The following is a 13542-nucleotide window of genomic DNA, read 5'->3' as shown; positions in this document are numbered from 1 at the left end:
TCGCTCCCTGGGACTTCCCTGGTGGCGCAGTGGTTAAGAATCCACCTGCCAATGCAGGGGACACGGGTTCGAGCCCGGGTCCGGGAAGATCCCACGTGTCACAGAGCAACTAAGCCTGTGTGCCACAACTACTGAGCCTGTGCTCTAGAGCCTGCGAGCCACAACTACTGAAGCCCACGCACCTAGAGCCTGTGCTCCGCAACAGGAGAAGCTTCTCACTGCAATGAGAAGCCCGCGCACTGCAACGAAGAGTTGCCCCCACTCGACGCAACTAGAGAAAGCCCAGGCGCAGCAACAAAGACCCAGTGCAACCATAAATAAATAAAAAAATAAAAATAAAATAAAAATTGAAATTAAAAAAAACTTGCTTCCTTATGAAGTCTTTGCGTCTGCAACGGGGCCAATGACAGCTCTGTTGCCTCCGCAACCAATTCCACCATAGCAACGCCCCCTATGAATCTAAGGACTGAATATGAACATGGCCACCAGCAAGGCCTCAGCCTTTGGGGCACTTACTATTTAATGAATCACAGCTCTTTTGGTGACAGAATTTACCTTTATTCTTTGAAAAATGCAAATATAAAACCCCAAATGTAATACGTATACTGATACACACAGGGGGAGAAGGATCCTGTAAATCAGACGAGGCTTTTCAGGCTGAGCAACTGGCTACGTGCTCAAATTTCTGACTTGCCACCCATTCATCGCTTTGGTGCTTTCATCCCAATCGAGAGCCCTATGCCTACTCTCAACCTACTCCCCATGTTGGGGAGGATCAATGTTTGGAGGATCAATTACCGTAGAAAAGTAGGGTCAGTGAAAAGGACTCCAACCCTCTTGAATGTAGCTGCTATGGAAACAGTCTCATTGCTGGAGACGATGCGTTTCCACCCACTGGGTACTCACTCTCATCTACTCCACTCCCTCTGAGAACAAGCACGCCCTCCTGCTCTCCGCCACCCTCCACCACTCACACACGCGCACCTCCTCTCTCCGTTAAGTGCACCACACGTGTTAACTGAACTGATGTAGTGACACAAAAGGATTACTCTGGAGCAACCTCAGGAGTGGTGAGGGAAAGACTATCTCCAATCTCCAAAAGCTACTCCAGGCCTCTAAATCGCTTAGATCTTATAGCCTGTAAAACCGATGGGAAAGCTGAGAGGGAAATTCCAATGCACTGCGGCCCTGCCAGCACCCCGCTGCCAGCAACACCCTCTGGAGCGAGGTTCGCATGTCCCTGAGGGTGTCGCTAGTGGTGCAGTTTGTCCTATAACCTCCCTGGCCCTCTGAGCCAGGTGCAGGACCTGCGGGGCCCTGAGGAGATACTCACGGCGTCCCGGCTGGTGGACTTCATGATCTCGCTCAACCCAATGCACACGCCCTGCCTCTCGTCACTCTTCTGAGACCTCAGGCCTTCCTCAAGGATGGGGATGATCTCAGGTAGGATTTTCTCCCCTAACTTCCGGACGAGATCTCCCAGTGTCCTGGCTGCAATCTGTTGGCAGAGCTCAAGTCAGGACATCGACTCCCTGCAAACCCCAGAGCACCCAGTGCACAACTCCAGAATGAGGGCCCTGGAACCTCCCAGACTTTATCCGAGCCAGACTTAACTTTCCCAAACGCTCTTACCCCTGAAGAGCCCCCACGGTGCTTGCAAAACATGACAAAATAAAATGATCTCTCTGCGTCACACACACCTACACAACCTAAAGGAAAAGCTGGCACCTTATATATGACCAAGAAACTCATCACGTGCTGCCCAGTCAAGGGCCGATTTCCCTGGATCGAAAACTGTGGCCTAGAAGTCACTTAACCCTCATGCTCTTGCCCAGGAAAGGGGACCTGAATTTGGAATAAACACTTTAAGGAAAGAACCCATCTCCTCTGAGGCCTCATGCAAACCCTTCTTCAGAGCCAAATACACAATCTGCTTGCCAGGGATGGGGGTTGGGAGTGGGCCAAAGAGGACTGGCAGAAGTGATCATCGGCCCTGGTGGGCCTCTCCTCCAGCTGCACCGGCCTTCGTTCAGCCCCTGCTGTTGGCCACATTCCCGCCCACCTCATGGCTTGTGCACATCCCATCTTGGTATCTCAAGCACTAGTCCCTTGGTCCGAACAGTCTTTCATCACCTCCCCACCCATTAATGCTCACTCATCGTTCGTCTTCAAGTATCACTCCTTCTGAGAAGGCTTCCCTGACCCCCAGCTGGTTGACCTGTTATAAGCATTGGCAGTGCCACATAGCACTTGCCATACTTGCATTTTCCATCTGTTTTTGTGATTATTTGATTAACATTCATCTCCTTTACCAGACTGTAGCTCCACGAGGCTGCCTTTCTTCTCCACTATCTCCCCAGGTCTTGGGCCCCTGCTTAGCACATAGCAGATGATAAATATTTGTTGAATAACTAAGTAAATAAATAAATGCTCCCGTGTTAGATAGGGGACCCTAGGGGCTCTCCCATTCTCTGCAGACATCAGAGGCATCAGGGGCTGCTTGGTCAGAAGCAAGGCCTGCGAAACTTACCGTTCTCTTATCTGCACACGTGCTGGCCAGGAAACCCAGCAGGAGCCCAAAGAGGGTGGGCAGGATCTCACGCAAGGTGCGGGGGGTATTGGAGACCACAATCTTCCAGACGTGCAGGGATGCTTGCCGCACAACCAGCTGGGTGTCAGAGCGGCCCATGTACAGGCCTGCCAACACCCGGTTCCGCCGATCTACCCCCAGGGCAGTGATGATTGCCTGCAGCAGTGGAAAGAAGCAGAGAACACGAGGTGGTGAAGCCTCCACGGTGTGAGTGCCAGGAAGTCTTCGTACCATCAGCAGAGGGAGGAAAATCAAAACAAGGCGCGCACCTTGTTGGACTGGGCAGTTCCGAAGTTATCATCTTCAGAGGCAGTTTCTGTGGTCATCTTCCCAGTGACTCCTGAGATGTGGAACAGGAGATCCCCAAGGAGCTGAACAGAGCTGAACCTGAGAAGGAGGCCAAGAACAGAGTCACACAGTTGCAGGAGGATGTCTCAGTGCACAACCAAGCACTGGACAGAAAAGAGACTAGAAGGAAATGTACCCAAAACACTCATGGTGGTTCTCTTAGAACAGGAGAGGTCACAGACGATACTCATTTCTTTACAGTCTCCCACATATGTTCCTTCCAAGTTATCTACTAATGAACATTATTTTAATAATAAAAAAGGACAAACATTTTTTAAAAGCAGATATGAAAATTTCTATAATAAAGTTATTAAAAAGAGAGAAGAGAGCACAGAGGGAAGTAGTAACAAGAAACCAGGAATGTGGATCATCAGAACTACAGACATAAGGAGAGGCCTAGAAGGATAAACTTTATTTCTCTTCAAATTAAATTAGATTTATTGTTTTTAATGATTACAGAAATATCATATTGAAACTGAAAATTCAAACAATACAAAAAAATATAAAGAGAGCGTAAACAATCACCCAGACTCCCAGCACCCAGGCAACCACTCTGACACTCCAGTGACACCCTTGTACACATCACCCTCCCACATACCATGTGTGAAGTGGGCCTGCACCACATACACCAGGCCATGGCCCGCACCTTTCCATCAACAATAGGTCGAGGAGCTTTCTGTCTCAGCTGACATAGTCCTTATGCCATTCTTTGTAATGGCCAAATCAAAGTTCATGGTGTGGACGTGCGATGACTTTTCTAAACCTACCTTCAGTTTTTCAAATGATAAACAATACCACAACAAACATCCTTCTAAATACATCTTTAAGCACTTGACTAAATATGTCCTTGCAATAAAATCCTAGGAGTAGAATTTTCAGATTAAAAAGCATTCGCATTTAAAATTTTGACACAAACTGAAGGACTGAATAGAGAGAACTTTTTAGAAGAGAATCAGAATTGAAGACACTGCTATGGGATACTGGACAGTTATAAAAAGGTTAAAAGTGAGGGTCTGGAAAAATTGAGAGTTTCTGGCAACATTTTGCTTTTCATTTCTCAGTTCCCCAAACACAGAACTATGGCCACTGGGTCTTTCCGCCTGAGTTCTCACCTTATTCTCCAGAGGTCGTCAAAGAGGCCTTGCTCCAGCTGGGGCAGCAGCAGGGCTATGGCCGTCTCGGCGTACATGGAGATGACCCGCTGGCCCGCACGCAGGGCTGTATCACGCACAAACTCGTTCTCATCAGCAAGAGCCTGTGCACACAGAGGGTGGGTCAGCCAGAACTGCCTTCCCCTAGGCACCCAAACCCAAGAGGAAATGGGACTCCCTGAAGAGCAGGATGAGGACTCCTGCCACCCAGCCCCCACTGGCGGGGAGCCCTAGCTCTCTGGGAGAGCGCATGTGTCCTGCCCTCCTCAGTAATGCTATCCTCAGCATTGTCGCTGGTGCCTACTTTGAGGATACAGGGGATGATGGGCCCCACATAAGGAGTGAACTTGTCCCCGAAGGTGATGGGCAGGTAGTTGAACATCATGATATAGCCATCTCGGACGTGGGGTGCAATGTCCACTTTGCTGGCTGTAGCCACAATTTCTGGCATCAGCTTCTCCAACTTCTCCACCCCCAAGCCAGCCATGACCTCGGCCAACCCTGCAAGAAAAGGACAGAATGAGCCCACCAGATCTAAAGGTCACCAGAGGGCATTGCCGGTCTGGCCCCTGGGCCCACCCTGCCTCACCCTGCGCGGCGCCTGAGCGATCCACAGAGCTCTGCTCATAGGTCAGTGTCTCCATCAGCCACGGCAGCAAGTCCTCAAAGCATGACTCCCCCATGCCCTTCACCATGGCCCCAAGAGCCTTTGCAGACACCGTCCGCACCTGTCAGGTAACCAAGAGCAGGGATGGCGAAGAGATGTGGCTCAAGACCAGGAGACCATGCAGGAGCAAGGCGGGGTCCCCTAGGGTCTCCTTCCCTTTACCAGACAGACGCAAATGCAGCTTATAGGGAATTCTTAGGAATCAATTTTCTGGGACTGGGCTAAAATAACGAGCTCCTGCCCCCTCTCCTCCCAGACTCACCTCAGGTACAGGGTCCAAAAGAGAGGCTTTCAGACCAGGCGTCACGCTTGGCAGATAAGGAGCCAAGTCCTGCAATAACAGAAGAGGTGGCTCAGCAGGGGCTCAATTCCGGCTTTCTCCAGCCCTGCTTCACGGTGGACCCTGACCACACCATTCTGCTGACTAGGAGCACTCAGAGGGGTGCTTGTCACTGGCAAAGAACCCCCACCACTCCCCCCGGTTCCTTGAAGGCCCATGTGATTGCTCAGGGAAACCTACGAGGGACCCCAGGCCCATCCTCAAGAGGTCGAGTGAGCCCCCAGATGCAGTTCAATGCTCTTCCTCCTTCTGGGACCAAGGGCTGCCCAGCCTCGGGAATCTAGGAAATTCTTTTGGCACTCCTTTCAGAATTGCATTATCATCTTTTCACTCTCTTCACCTTAAAAGGTTTATGTCTCTTGATACAGCATTCAGCTTTCAGAAACAGTTTTAAATATAGAAAAAGCCTTATGTTCACTGCAGCATCATTTAAAATAGCAAAAAACCTTGGACACTATATGACCAACAATAGAATTATATAAGTTATGATATATAAACTTGTTGGAATATTACATAACTATTAAAAACTCAGTTTTATGAATAACTTGTTATAACTTGGAAATACATTTATGTTTGGAAATATTTTTTACATGTAATTTAAAAACATTAACAGTAATTATTTTAGCTTTTGGAGGGCTATGGATAAAATTTTTTGGTTTTCTAACTATCCCAAATTTCCTAGGATTGACTAACTTTCCCACTTTATCTCTTGTGCCCAGAGCCTCAGCAAGCAAAGCAGAGCTGTGGTAGTGAGAGAACACAGGCAAGCCCCTAGGAGCAAGTAAACAGACAAAGTAAATCTCCCAAACTAGGCTAATTTCCTCTGAGAGGCTTACAGAAGCAAATGCTTTCGACAAGAAAACACTGCAAGCAGGCAAAGCAGCAGCCGCTTTCCCAAAGCGGGACCTTCGACTCCTGAAAGGTCAAAGGCGAGGCTGGACCTTTCCTCCCTGTCAATCTATAAAAGGAGCCCAGTGGGACAGGCCTCACCTGGGGGCTGAGCTAGTAAGGACTTGTATCGCTATATTCTGGAAGATGCGCAGAGAGCCTAGATTTCTACCCTCTACCCCAAAATGGTCCATTTCTCCCCCCAAATATAATCAGGGATCAAATGCTCATAGCTCTCCTGTGTCTACTGTCAGTAGGGACTCTGTGCCCTAAACCAGCATCCACTGGTCTGTCTTGTACGAGCCCCAGATAGGCTGATACCTTCTGGTCTGTCAGGGAGTACATGTTGCCAATGATCTGGGCTGCCATCTTCCGTGTGTCCGTGGAACGGTCCTGGAAGGCTCTCTGGACAATGGGCATGATGAGGGCCAGGGACGGGGCATCAATGAAGTGGACAAACTTGGTGTCCAGCAAGGTCTGCAAGCACTTCTGGGTCTTCCGAGAGGGGTCCGTCAGGGCATCCAGCAGGACTGGGGCAATGGCTGCATGTCCAAACAAGAGAGAGGCTGCTTTGTACAAGTCTATGGTGTGGCAAATCTGCTGGATCCCCAGCACCAGAGGGGGCCCAAAGAGAAGGGAGTCCAAGGTCACCCCTCCCTAGAGCCCCACAAATCGCCAACTGAGGAAGCCAGCCTGTCTGCAAAGAGCAATTCTATTCTTGCTCCCCAAGAGGAAGCGGTGTGGGGACGGCAGCCATCACCCCTTTGCACTGCACAGTTGTGGTCTGGTGGGGCACCTGTGGGCTAGCTTCAATGGCACTGAGCTGCAGCCTCAGCGCTGGGCCTCTGTGGGAGAGCTACTTGGACAACATGGATCTTATTCTGGAAGCAGCAACCCAAAGTGGTTTTGTGAAAAAACTGTTTGGAGACACCAAAGGCCCCTGAACCAGTGGTGGGAGTGAAGCACACAATACTCAGAGCAGCTAAGCCCAGATACTGCCGTATCTCAAAAGTTCAGCACCATCAGCCCAGCAGAAGGAATTCCAAGAGGAATACCTGGCTTATCTCTTCCACAAACCCAGGGAATTCAACAACTACAAAGACACATGCTGGTCAAGACTTTTAAGGGAATTCCCTGGCGGTCCAGTGGTTAGGACTCGGTGCTTTCACTGCCAGGACCCATGTTCAATCCCTGGTCAGGTGACTAAGATCACGCAAGCCAAGCACGCAGACCAAAAAAAACAACAGAAAAAAAAAAAAACAAACAACAACAAAAAACTAATAACCCAGTTAAAAAATGGGCAAAGGATTTGAATAGACAGTTTTCCAAAGAAGATACGCAAATGAAAAATAAGCACATGAAAACATGTTCCACATCATTAGTCATTAGGGAAATGCAAATCAAAACCACAATGAGATGCCACTTCACACCCACTAGGATGGCTGTAACCAAAAAGACAGACAATAACAGAGCTGGCAATTGGAACTCTCATACATTGCTGCCGGGAATGTCAAATGGTACAGCCGCGTGGGGTAACAGTCTAGCAGTTCCTCAAAAAGGTAAACAGTTACCACAATTTTTACCAGGCAATTCCATTCCTAGGTATCTAACCAAGAGAACTGAAATCATGCCTACAGGGAAAAGAAAAAAATACCTTCGATACAGATGTTCATAGCAACATTAATAGCCAAAAAGTGGAAACGACCCAAACATCTATCGATTGATGAATGGATAAACAAAATGTGGTATACTCATTCAATGGAATACATTATTGAGCCATAAAAGGAAAGAAGTACTGATACATGCTACAGTGTGGATGAACCTTGAAAACATAATGCTAAATGCAAGATGCTAGACATAAAAGGCCACATACTGTATGATGCCATTTACATGAAGTGTCCAGAATAGGCAAACTCAGAGACAGAAAATAGATTAGTGGTTGTCACGGGCTAGAGGTAGGAGGGGAAATGAGGAGTGAATGCTAATGGGTGTGGGGTTCCTTTCTGGGATGATGAAAATGCCCCGGAACTAAACAGTGGTAATACTTACATAATTTTGTGAATATGCTAAAAACCACTAAGTTGCACATTTTTGAGAAGTGAATTTTACATTATACAAACTAGTCAATTTAAAAAAGAAAAAAAAGGTCCCAGGCTGGATTCCGAAAATGAAGGCATTCATTCGATAGAGATGAGACTGTTCTGGGCCTTAGAAAGCCCCAGGGGTGCTGGACATTGTAAACAACAACAAAATCCACATCTACCTATTCATCCCTTAAAAAACAAAAACAAAAACCCATCATTTTCTGAATGAAAACAAGTCTGGAAATATTCAGGCTGAAAGGCGCTGAATGGGTACCGATGTTCTATGCTGAAGCTTAAAAATTAACAAGTACAGTGCTGGTCAAGGTAGCTGGCTGGGGTTTGTTTCTAGAAATCAATCTTTCCCTAATTACTCAAGAAAGAACCACACTAAAAAGTAAGCTCCCTAACCTTCCCTCTATCACAGGTCTCCTGGAATGAGAGAGAATAGAAAAGTTCCCCAAAACCTAACACTTTGGATGATGCAGATGTGGTCCAGAGCTTGTCATTCATCTGTTGACCTCAAGGCTCCCTTAGAGTCAAGCTATTTCCGGGCCAACAACTCAGTTTCCCTACCTGAGCAGTCAATGACTGCTCCAGACCAACAGGAAAACAGACCACTTCCAAACTACTTTCCACTTATTATCGTAGGAAAAGGGTTTCCCCAAATTTAGAGGTTATCTCAATGTGAACATATCTGTCCTCAGAGGGCCTAAGCTGAATGGGTGCATGTTCTCTGCAGTGTCCAGGGATGGGACGAGGAGCCAGGGCCAGTGCCCTCGTGGGAGAGGCGTACCCAGGATCTCCGGGTTCCTGATGACGGAGCCAATTTGCCTGAGCGCCTGCTGTCCGGCCTTCTGCACTTTGACGTGGGAGTCTGTGAGCACCTCCGTGAGCTTGGGCACGATGTTGGGTAGGCAGGACGACAGCTGCTTAGGAGCACAGTACGCCATCGCCCCAAGCAATTCCACCGACCCTGCAGACGGCAGACACATGCCCAGCATGAAATCACTGAGCACAGGTTGGCAAGTCGCCTGGGCTGGCTGCCCGGGCAAAGGACACGCGGCCTGCTCCTCTGCAGACTGCTCCAGCAGTCTCGGGAAGAGGGCACAGGGCCTGGCTCCAGCCAAGCGAGCAAAATGCTCCTGAGGCCTGCTGAGCCTGGGAGCCTGGGCGAGAGGCTGGGCAGTGTTGGGGAGAGTGGCCAGACCTGGCTTAGAGCTGACAGTGATCCAAGGTCAATTCACTGAATTTCTCTGGCCTCAGTCTCCTCACCTATAAATGAGGAGACTGATTAAGATTGTGATTTTTCAAGATGTAGGGGTAAGCCTGAAGGACTGAGGAGGAAGCCCTGACACTGACCCTCCCCAAACCTGAGCAACTCTGTTTTACAAATTAGGATTCCAAATAAGATTACATTTTTTAAAAAGGGGTTTTGGGACTTCCCTGGTGGCGCAGTGGTTAAGAATCTGCCTGCCAATGCAGGGGACATGGGTTCAACCCCTGGTCCGGGAAGGTCCCACATGCCGTGGAGCAACTAAGCCCACCCCGTGCGCCACAACTACTAAACCTGAGCTCTAGAGCCCGCAAGCCACAACTACTGAGCCCGCATGCCACAACTACTGAAGCCCGCGCACCTAGAGCCGGTGCTCCACAAAAAGAGAAGCCACCACATGAGAAGCCCACGCACCACAACGAAGAGTAGCCCCTGCTCGCCCCAACTAGAGAAAGCCTGCGTGCAGCAACAAAGACCCAACACAGCCACCAAAAATAAAATAAAAATTGATTCTTTAAAAAAAAAAAAAAAGGCGGTTTAATGGTTGGGGGAAAGGTTTTAAAATCACAGACCTAGCCACAGATTAGCCTTAAAGCTCTGGGATTTCCTGACTTAGGTCTGTGGCTCCTGTGGGAGGCCTGTTCTTTGCAAGAAAGCACACAAACTAATAAAGCAATGAGCTGCCTAACCAGAGTCTTGGCCTCATCCCTGGGCTGGGGAGCACACACGGCACAAGAGCTGTGGCTCTGGACCCCTGTGAGGGCAGTTTTCAGAACAGGAAGTTGAGACAGAGACACAGAGGGAGCGGCCTTACCGGCTTTGGTCCTCCAGGATTCCTCCTCCAGGGCAGCCAATAAGGAGGGGAGCACCAGCTTCACCCCGTGAGCACTCAGGTTGCTCATCACAGCCTTGGCACAGTCATCTGCAGCCTCAAGGGAGGAGAAAAGATGTTCAGGGGCCTCCTCGGCTACGCAAGGGTCAAGGCCTGATGCTGGACCGAGGGTTCTCCTGGTGACCAATGCTCACTGGGAGGTCTACTGCGTCAGACCCTGTGCCCAGGCCCGCAGAGACTGCTGAGCAGGAGAAACATGGTTTCTCACCTCCTAGGGCTTCAGTACTTCACTGGGAACCAGAGGAGTCCGTACCAGTAACCAGTGTCCAAGATGCGGGCAGAGGGCTTGCCAGCAGCAGGGGCCTCAAACCACTGCCAGCCATTCCCAAGTGTAGCCTCAGGACTTACCTCACGCACGTACTGGTTCCCATCCCCGAAGCACAGCAGCAGATGGGGCAGCACATGAACCACGTACGGCTCGAAGAGCTTTCCCAGCATGGTGCAGAGCATCTCGAAGGCAAAGAGGGCTCCTGGGGGAGAAGGCAGGACGGCTGGGAACAGGATGTCCTCTCGGGGCAGCTACAGGACAAGCTCCCCACCACCTCCTCAGCCTCTGGAAAACACTCAGGGCAGCTGTGGGACTAAAGTGGCCGCCCCGTGAGGGAGCAGCCCCTCTGCCTCCCCTGAGCATAAAGGAGCTGAGAACAGGGAGCACTGACAGCTAGAAAGGCAAGTCTCTCTCAGCTGAGGGTGTTGCTGAGTTAGAAAAAAGGAAGTCCGGGCCGCATCAGCAAGGATGGGATGGAATGGTTCACAGACAGCTGCCCCCCTGCAGCACACACACAAACGCCGGCCTTCAGCAGGGGAGGAAAAGCCGGATTCCCTCCTCTGGCAGCCATGGGGACTGACCTCCCACGCTGGGCGGCACCGAGCTTGGAGACACTCACCCTCTCGGCGGCGGAAGTTCTTCTTGTCCTGGATGGCATCGGTCAGCGCAGCCATCATCTCCTGCTGCTTCAGCGACAGGATGCCCAGGCCCTTTACCAGGCCCGCCAGCCCGTAAGCAGCCCCTTTGCGCTCAGCGTACTTGTCTGACTCCAGCAGCTGCTGCATCAGCCTCTGGATCATCCCTCCAGCGTCTTCCTTGATGGCGGGGACGAGGGGCGGCAAGCAGCTGGCCACGGATTCCTGGACCTGGGGGAGGGGCCCGCCGCGTCAGTGCTGCAGCTCAACCACAGCCAGGCCTTGGCAGCCGATGCAGTCCTCCGCAGCACCTCACCCCCAAACGTCCCCCAGCCCCATCTCAGCCACCGCAGGTCAGACCACACAGGGCATCGGAAAGGCAGATGGTGGTACAAGCTCATGCCTGACCCACATTCCGTTAGGGTGCACGCTGCATCTGTTAGCCAGGAGAGCATCAGCCATTACGGTGCTATTTCTGGTCTGAAGAGAGAACCTAGGCCTGGGCAGGTGGGGTAAAACCTCAGGAAGATTAAACCCACTCACAGAGAAAGATCCAGAGAGAGGCATGCTACTGTGCCTCCTTAAAAACAGCCCAAATCTCTCAGTTTTCAAATTTGTAGTCACGGGGAAATGGGGCTGGGCCTTACAGGGCCAGGTCCAAATCAAGCAGTCCCAAAAGATGCTGTCAGTCGTCTTCCAGCCACAGCTCATGAAGCCCGACCAGGGCAGCGAGGCAGTCTGCAGCCAGGGGCCTGGGCAGGAAGCTTGGGAGGCCAGGTACTCTGACAGCCTATTTGACCACAATTCAGTAAACCTGTGGTTTTCAACTGTGCCTTTGAGGAGGACACTCTGGGTTGTCCGAAATGCAAGTCACAGAAAATACATGTAAATGTGTTTTTCAAATAAGAGAACAAAAAAAAATCCTTTGCACTGTGGCTTGGAGGCTGCATTACAAGGCCCCCAAAACATATAACACACACAGGGAGAGGATCAGGAAAAGGCTAACACATCAAGAACAATTTTTTTTTTTTTTTAAACCTCTGTATACCCAGGGACAGGTTTACTCTAAATGCAAAAACTGACTCTTAGAAAATGAGTAGAAAAAATGAAAACATCTAAGAGGTCTACTAGAACAAAGTAACAAACTAACTCCCCCTCCAGAGGTGGGTATTCCTGACTATAAACCAGGCTGTCCCGAGACGAGATGACTCCTCGCAGAGAACTGGGCCTTCTGGACCCTGATACCCGACTCTGTCCCTAGCATCCCACTGCCCACCCAGCTGGGGCCCCAGGCCAGGGGGCAGGTACCTGTTGGGAGGGGGTGGAGAGAGCGGCGATGAGCTTGGCGACAATAGGCTTCACTTTGGGGTCGCTCTTTTCCAGGTGCTTGGCTAGAGAGCCCATCAGGACCACCACGCTCTGCCGCACAGCGTCATAGCTGGCATCATTGGGTGCGTTCTTCAGAAACTCCTCAAACACCGGCAGCAGCGAGTTGACGTTCTCCTGGAAAGCCAAGAGCTCCAGGAGCCTCACGTCAGCCCACAGGCTGTGTCTGGGGATGACGGTCTCTGCCCGAGGACCAAGCCCAAGGCTGGCTCTGGGACAGGCATCCTAACAAGCTAGCCAGCAGTGCCAGCGGGTTTCCCAGTTTCTGGCAGAATTGCAGCAGACTTACAAGAACTTAACACCCTTTTGGGGGGTCTTTATGACTCAAAAGAAATACAAATGGAATTTTCCACGGGGGCTAGTGCCCTGCCTGGATTTCGAGCACTCAGCATCCCTGCGGCACCACTGCTCAGCCCACCTTGGCCCAGCCTTCTCCCCACCTCCTCAGCTAGCTGAGATCTTTTACCTTCCCATGTGTGTTGAGCGTCGCAAGGGCTGCATCTAACATGCACTTCCGGACGTCTGGGTTTCGGTCGTTGAGGGCATCAGGGACAAAAAATTGAAAGAGTGGCTTCACCTGAGAACTGTCCAAACACTGGGAGAGCTTGTTCAGAGCCAAAGCCAAGCCACACCTAGGAAAGAAGGGAGAGCGTGTCAGGGGGGCAAGGGCAAGCCAGAGGCCTCCTCCCCTGCTGGTGGCACCTATCCCAGTATGTCACTAGGAGAGTGAGGCTGCCAACAGCAAACACTGCTTCAGGGGCAGAGCACAACACGGAGCCCAATGCCCTGTGCTTACCCACGGCTGTGCCCACTGGTTTGGGAACGGCCCACTTGTAAAACAGAGTCCTCCTATCTGCCCAGGGTTTACCTCCTACAGGGTGACCTTGGGGAGGGGACCAGCTCTGCCTCTGTTCCCCCAGGTGTGAGTGCATCGCCTACCCCTCTCCCTCCAGGGCAGGAGGAAAGGGAGGTGAAGGAACCAGATGTGAAGGCATTCAGAAGTGGACGTATTCTACAAAG

General features: G+C 50.7%; 1 protein-coding gene across 1 annotated transcript in view; it reads right to left on the bottom strand.

The window, feature by feature from the left end:
• GCN1 (GCN1 activator of EIF2AK4) overlaps positions 1-13542 on the bottom strand; it is a 56614-nt gene that overhangs the window by 10504 nt on the left and 32568 nt on the right. The window contains exons 32-45 of the mRNA XM_007170916.3: positions 12989-13154; positions 12445-12639; positions 11121-11367; positions 10582-10703; positions 10156-10270; positions 8862-9041; positions 6306-6526; positions 5019-5087; positions 4679-4817; positions 4394-4590; positions 4051-4193; positions 2860-2977; positions 2531-2746; positions 1334-1498 (exon numbers count right to left, since the gene is read on the bottom strand). Coding sequence (XP_007170978.2) covers positions 1334-1498; positions 2531-2746; positions 2860-2977; positions 4051-4193; positions 4394-4590; positions 4679-4817; positions 5019-5087; positions 6306-6526; positions 8862-9041; positions 10156-10270; positions 10582-10703; positions 11121-11367; positions 12445-12639; positions 12989-13154 — 2293 coding nt within the window. The remainder of the gene's footprint in view (positions 1-1333; positions 1499-2530; positions 2747-2859; positions 2978-4050; positions 4194-4393; positions 4591-4678; positions 4818-5018; positions 5088-6305; positions 6527-8861; positions 9042-10155; positions 10271-10581; positions 10704-11120; positions 11368-12444; positions 12640-12988; positions 13155-13542) is intronic.

The sequence above is a fragment of the Balaenoptera acutorostrata genome, chromosome 13 (assembly GCF_949987535.1).
Source record: "Balaenoptera acutorostrata chromosome 13, mBalAcu1.1, whole genome shotgun sequence".
In the NCBI taxonomy this organism is placed as follows: domain Eukaryota; kingdom Metazoa; phylum Chordata; class Mammalia; order Artiodactyla; family Balaenopteridae; genus Balaenoptera; species Balaenoptera acutorostrata.
This window is presented reverse-complemented; position numbering and strand designations above follow the sequence as displayed.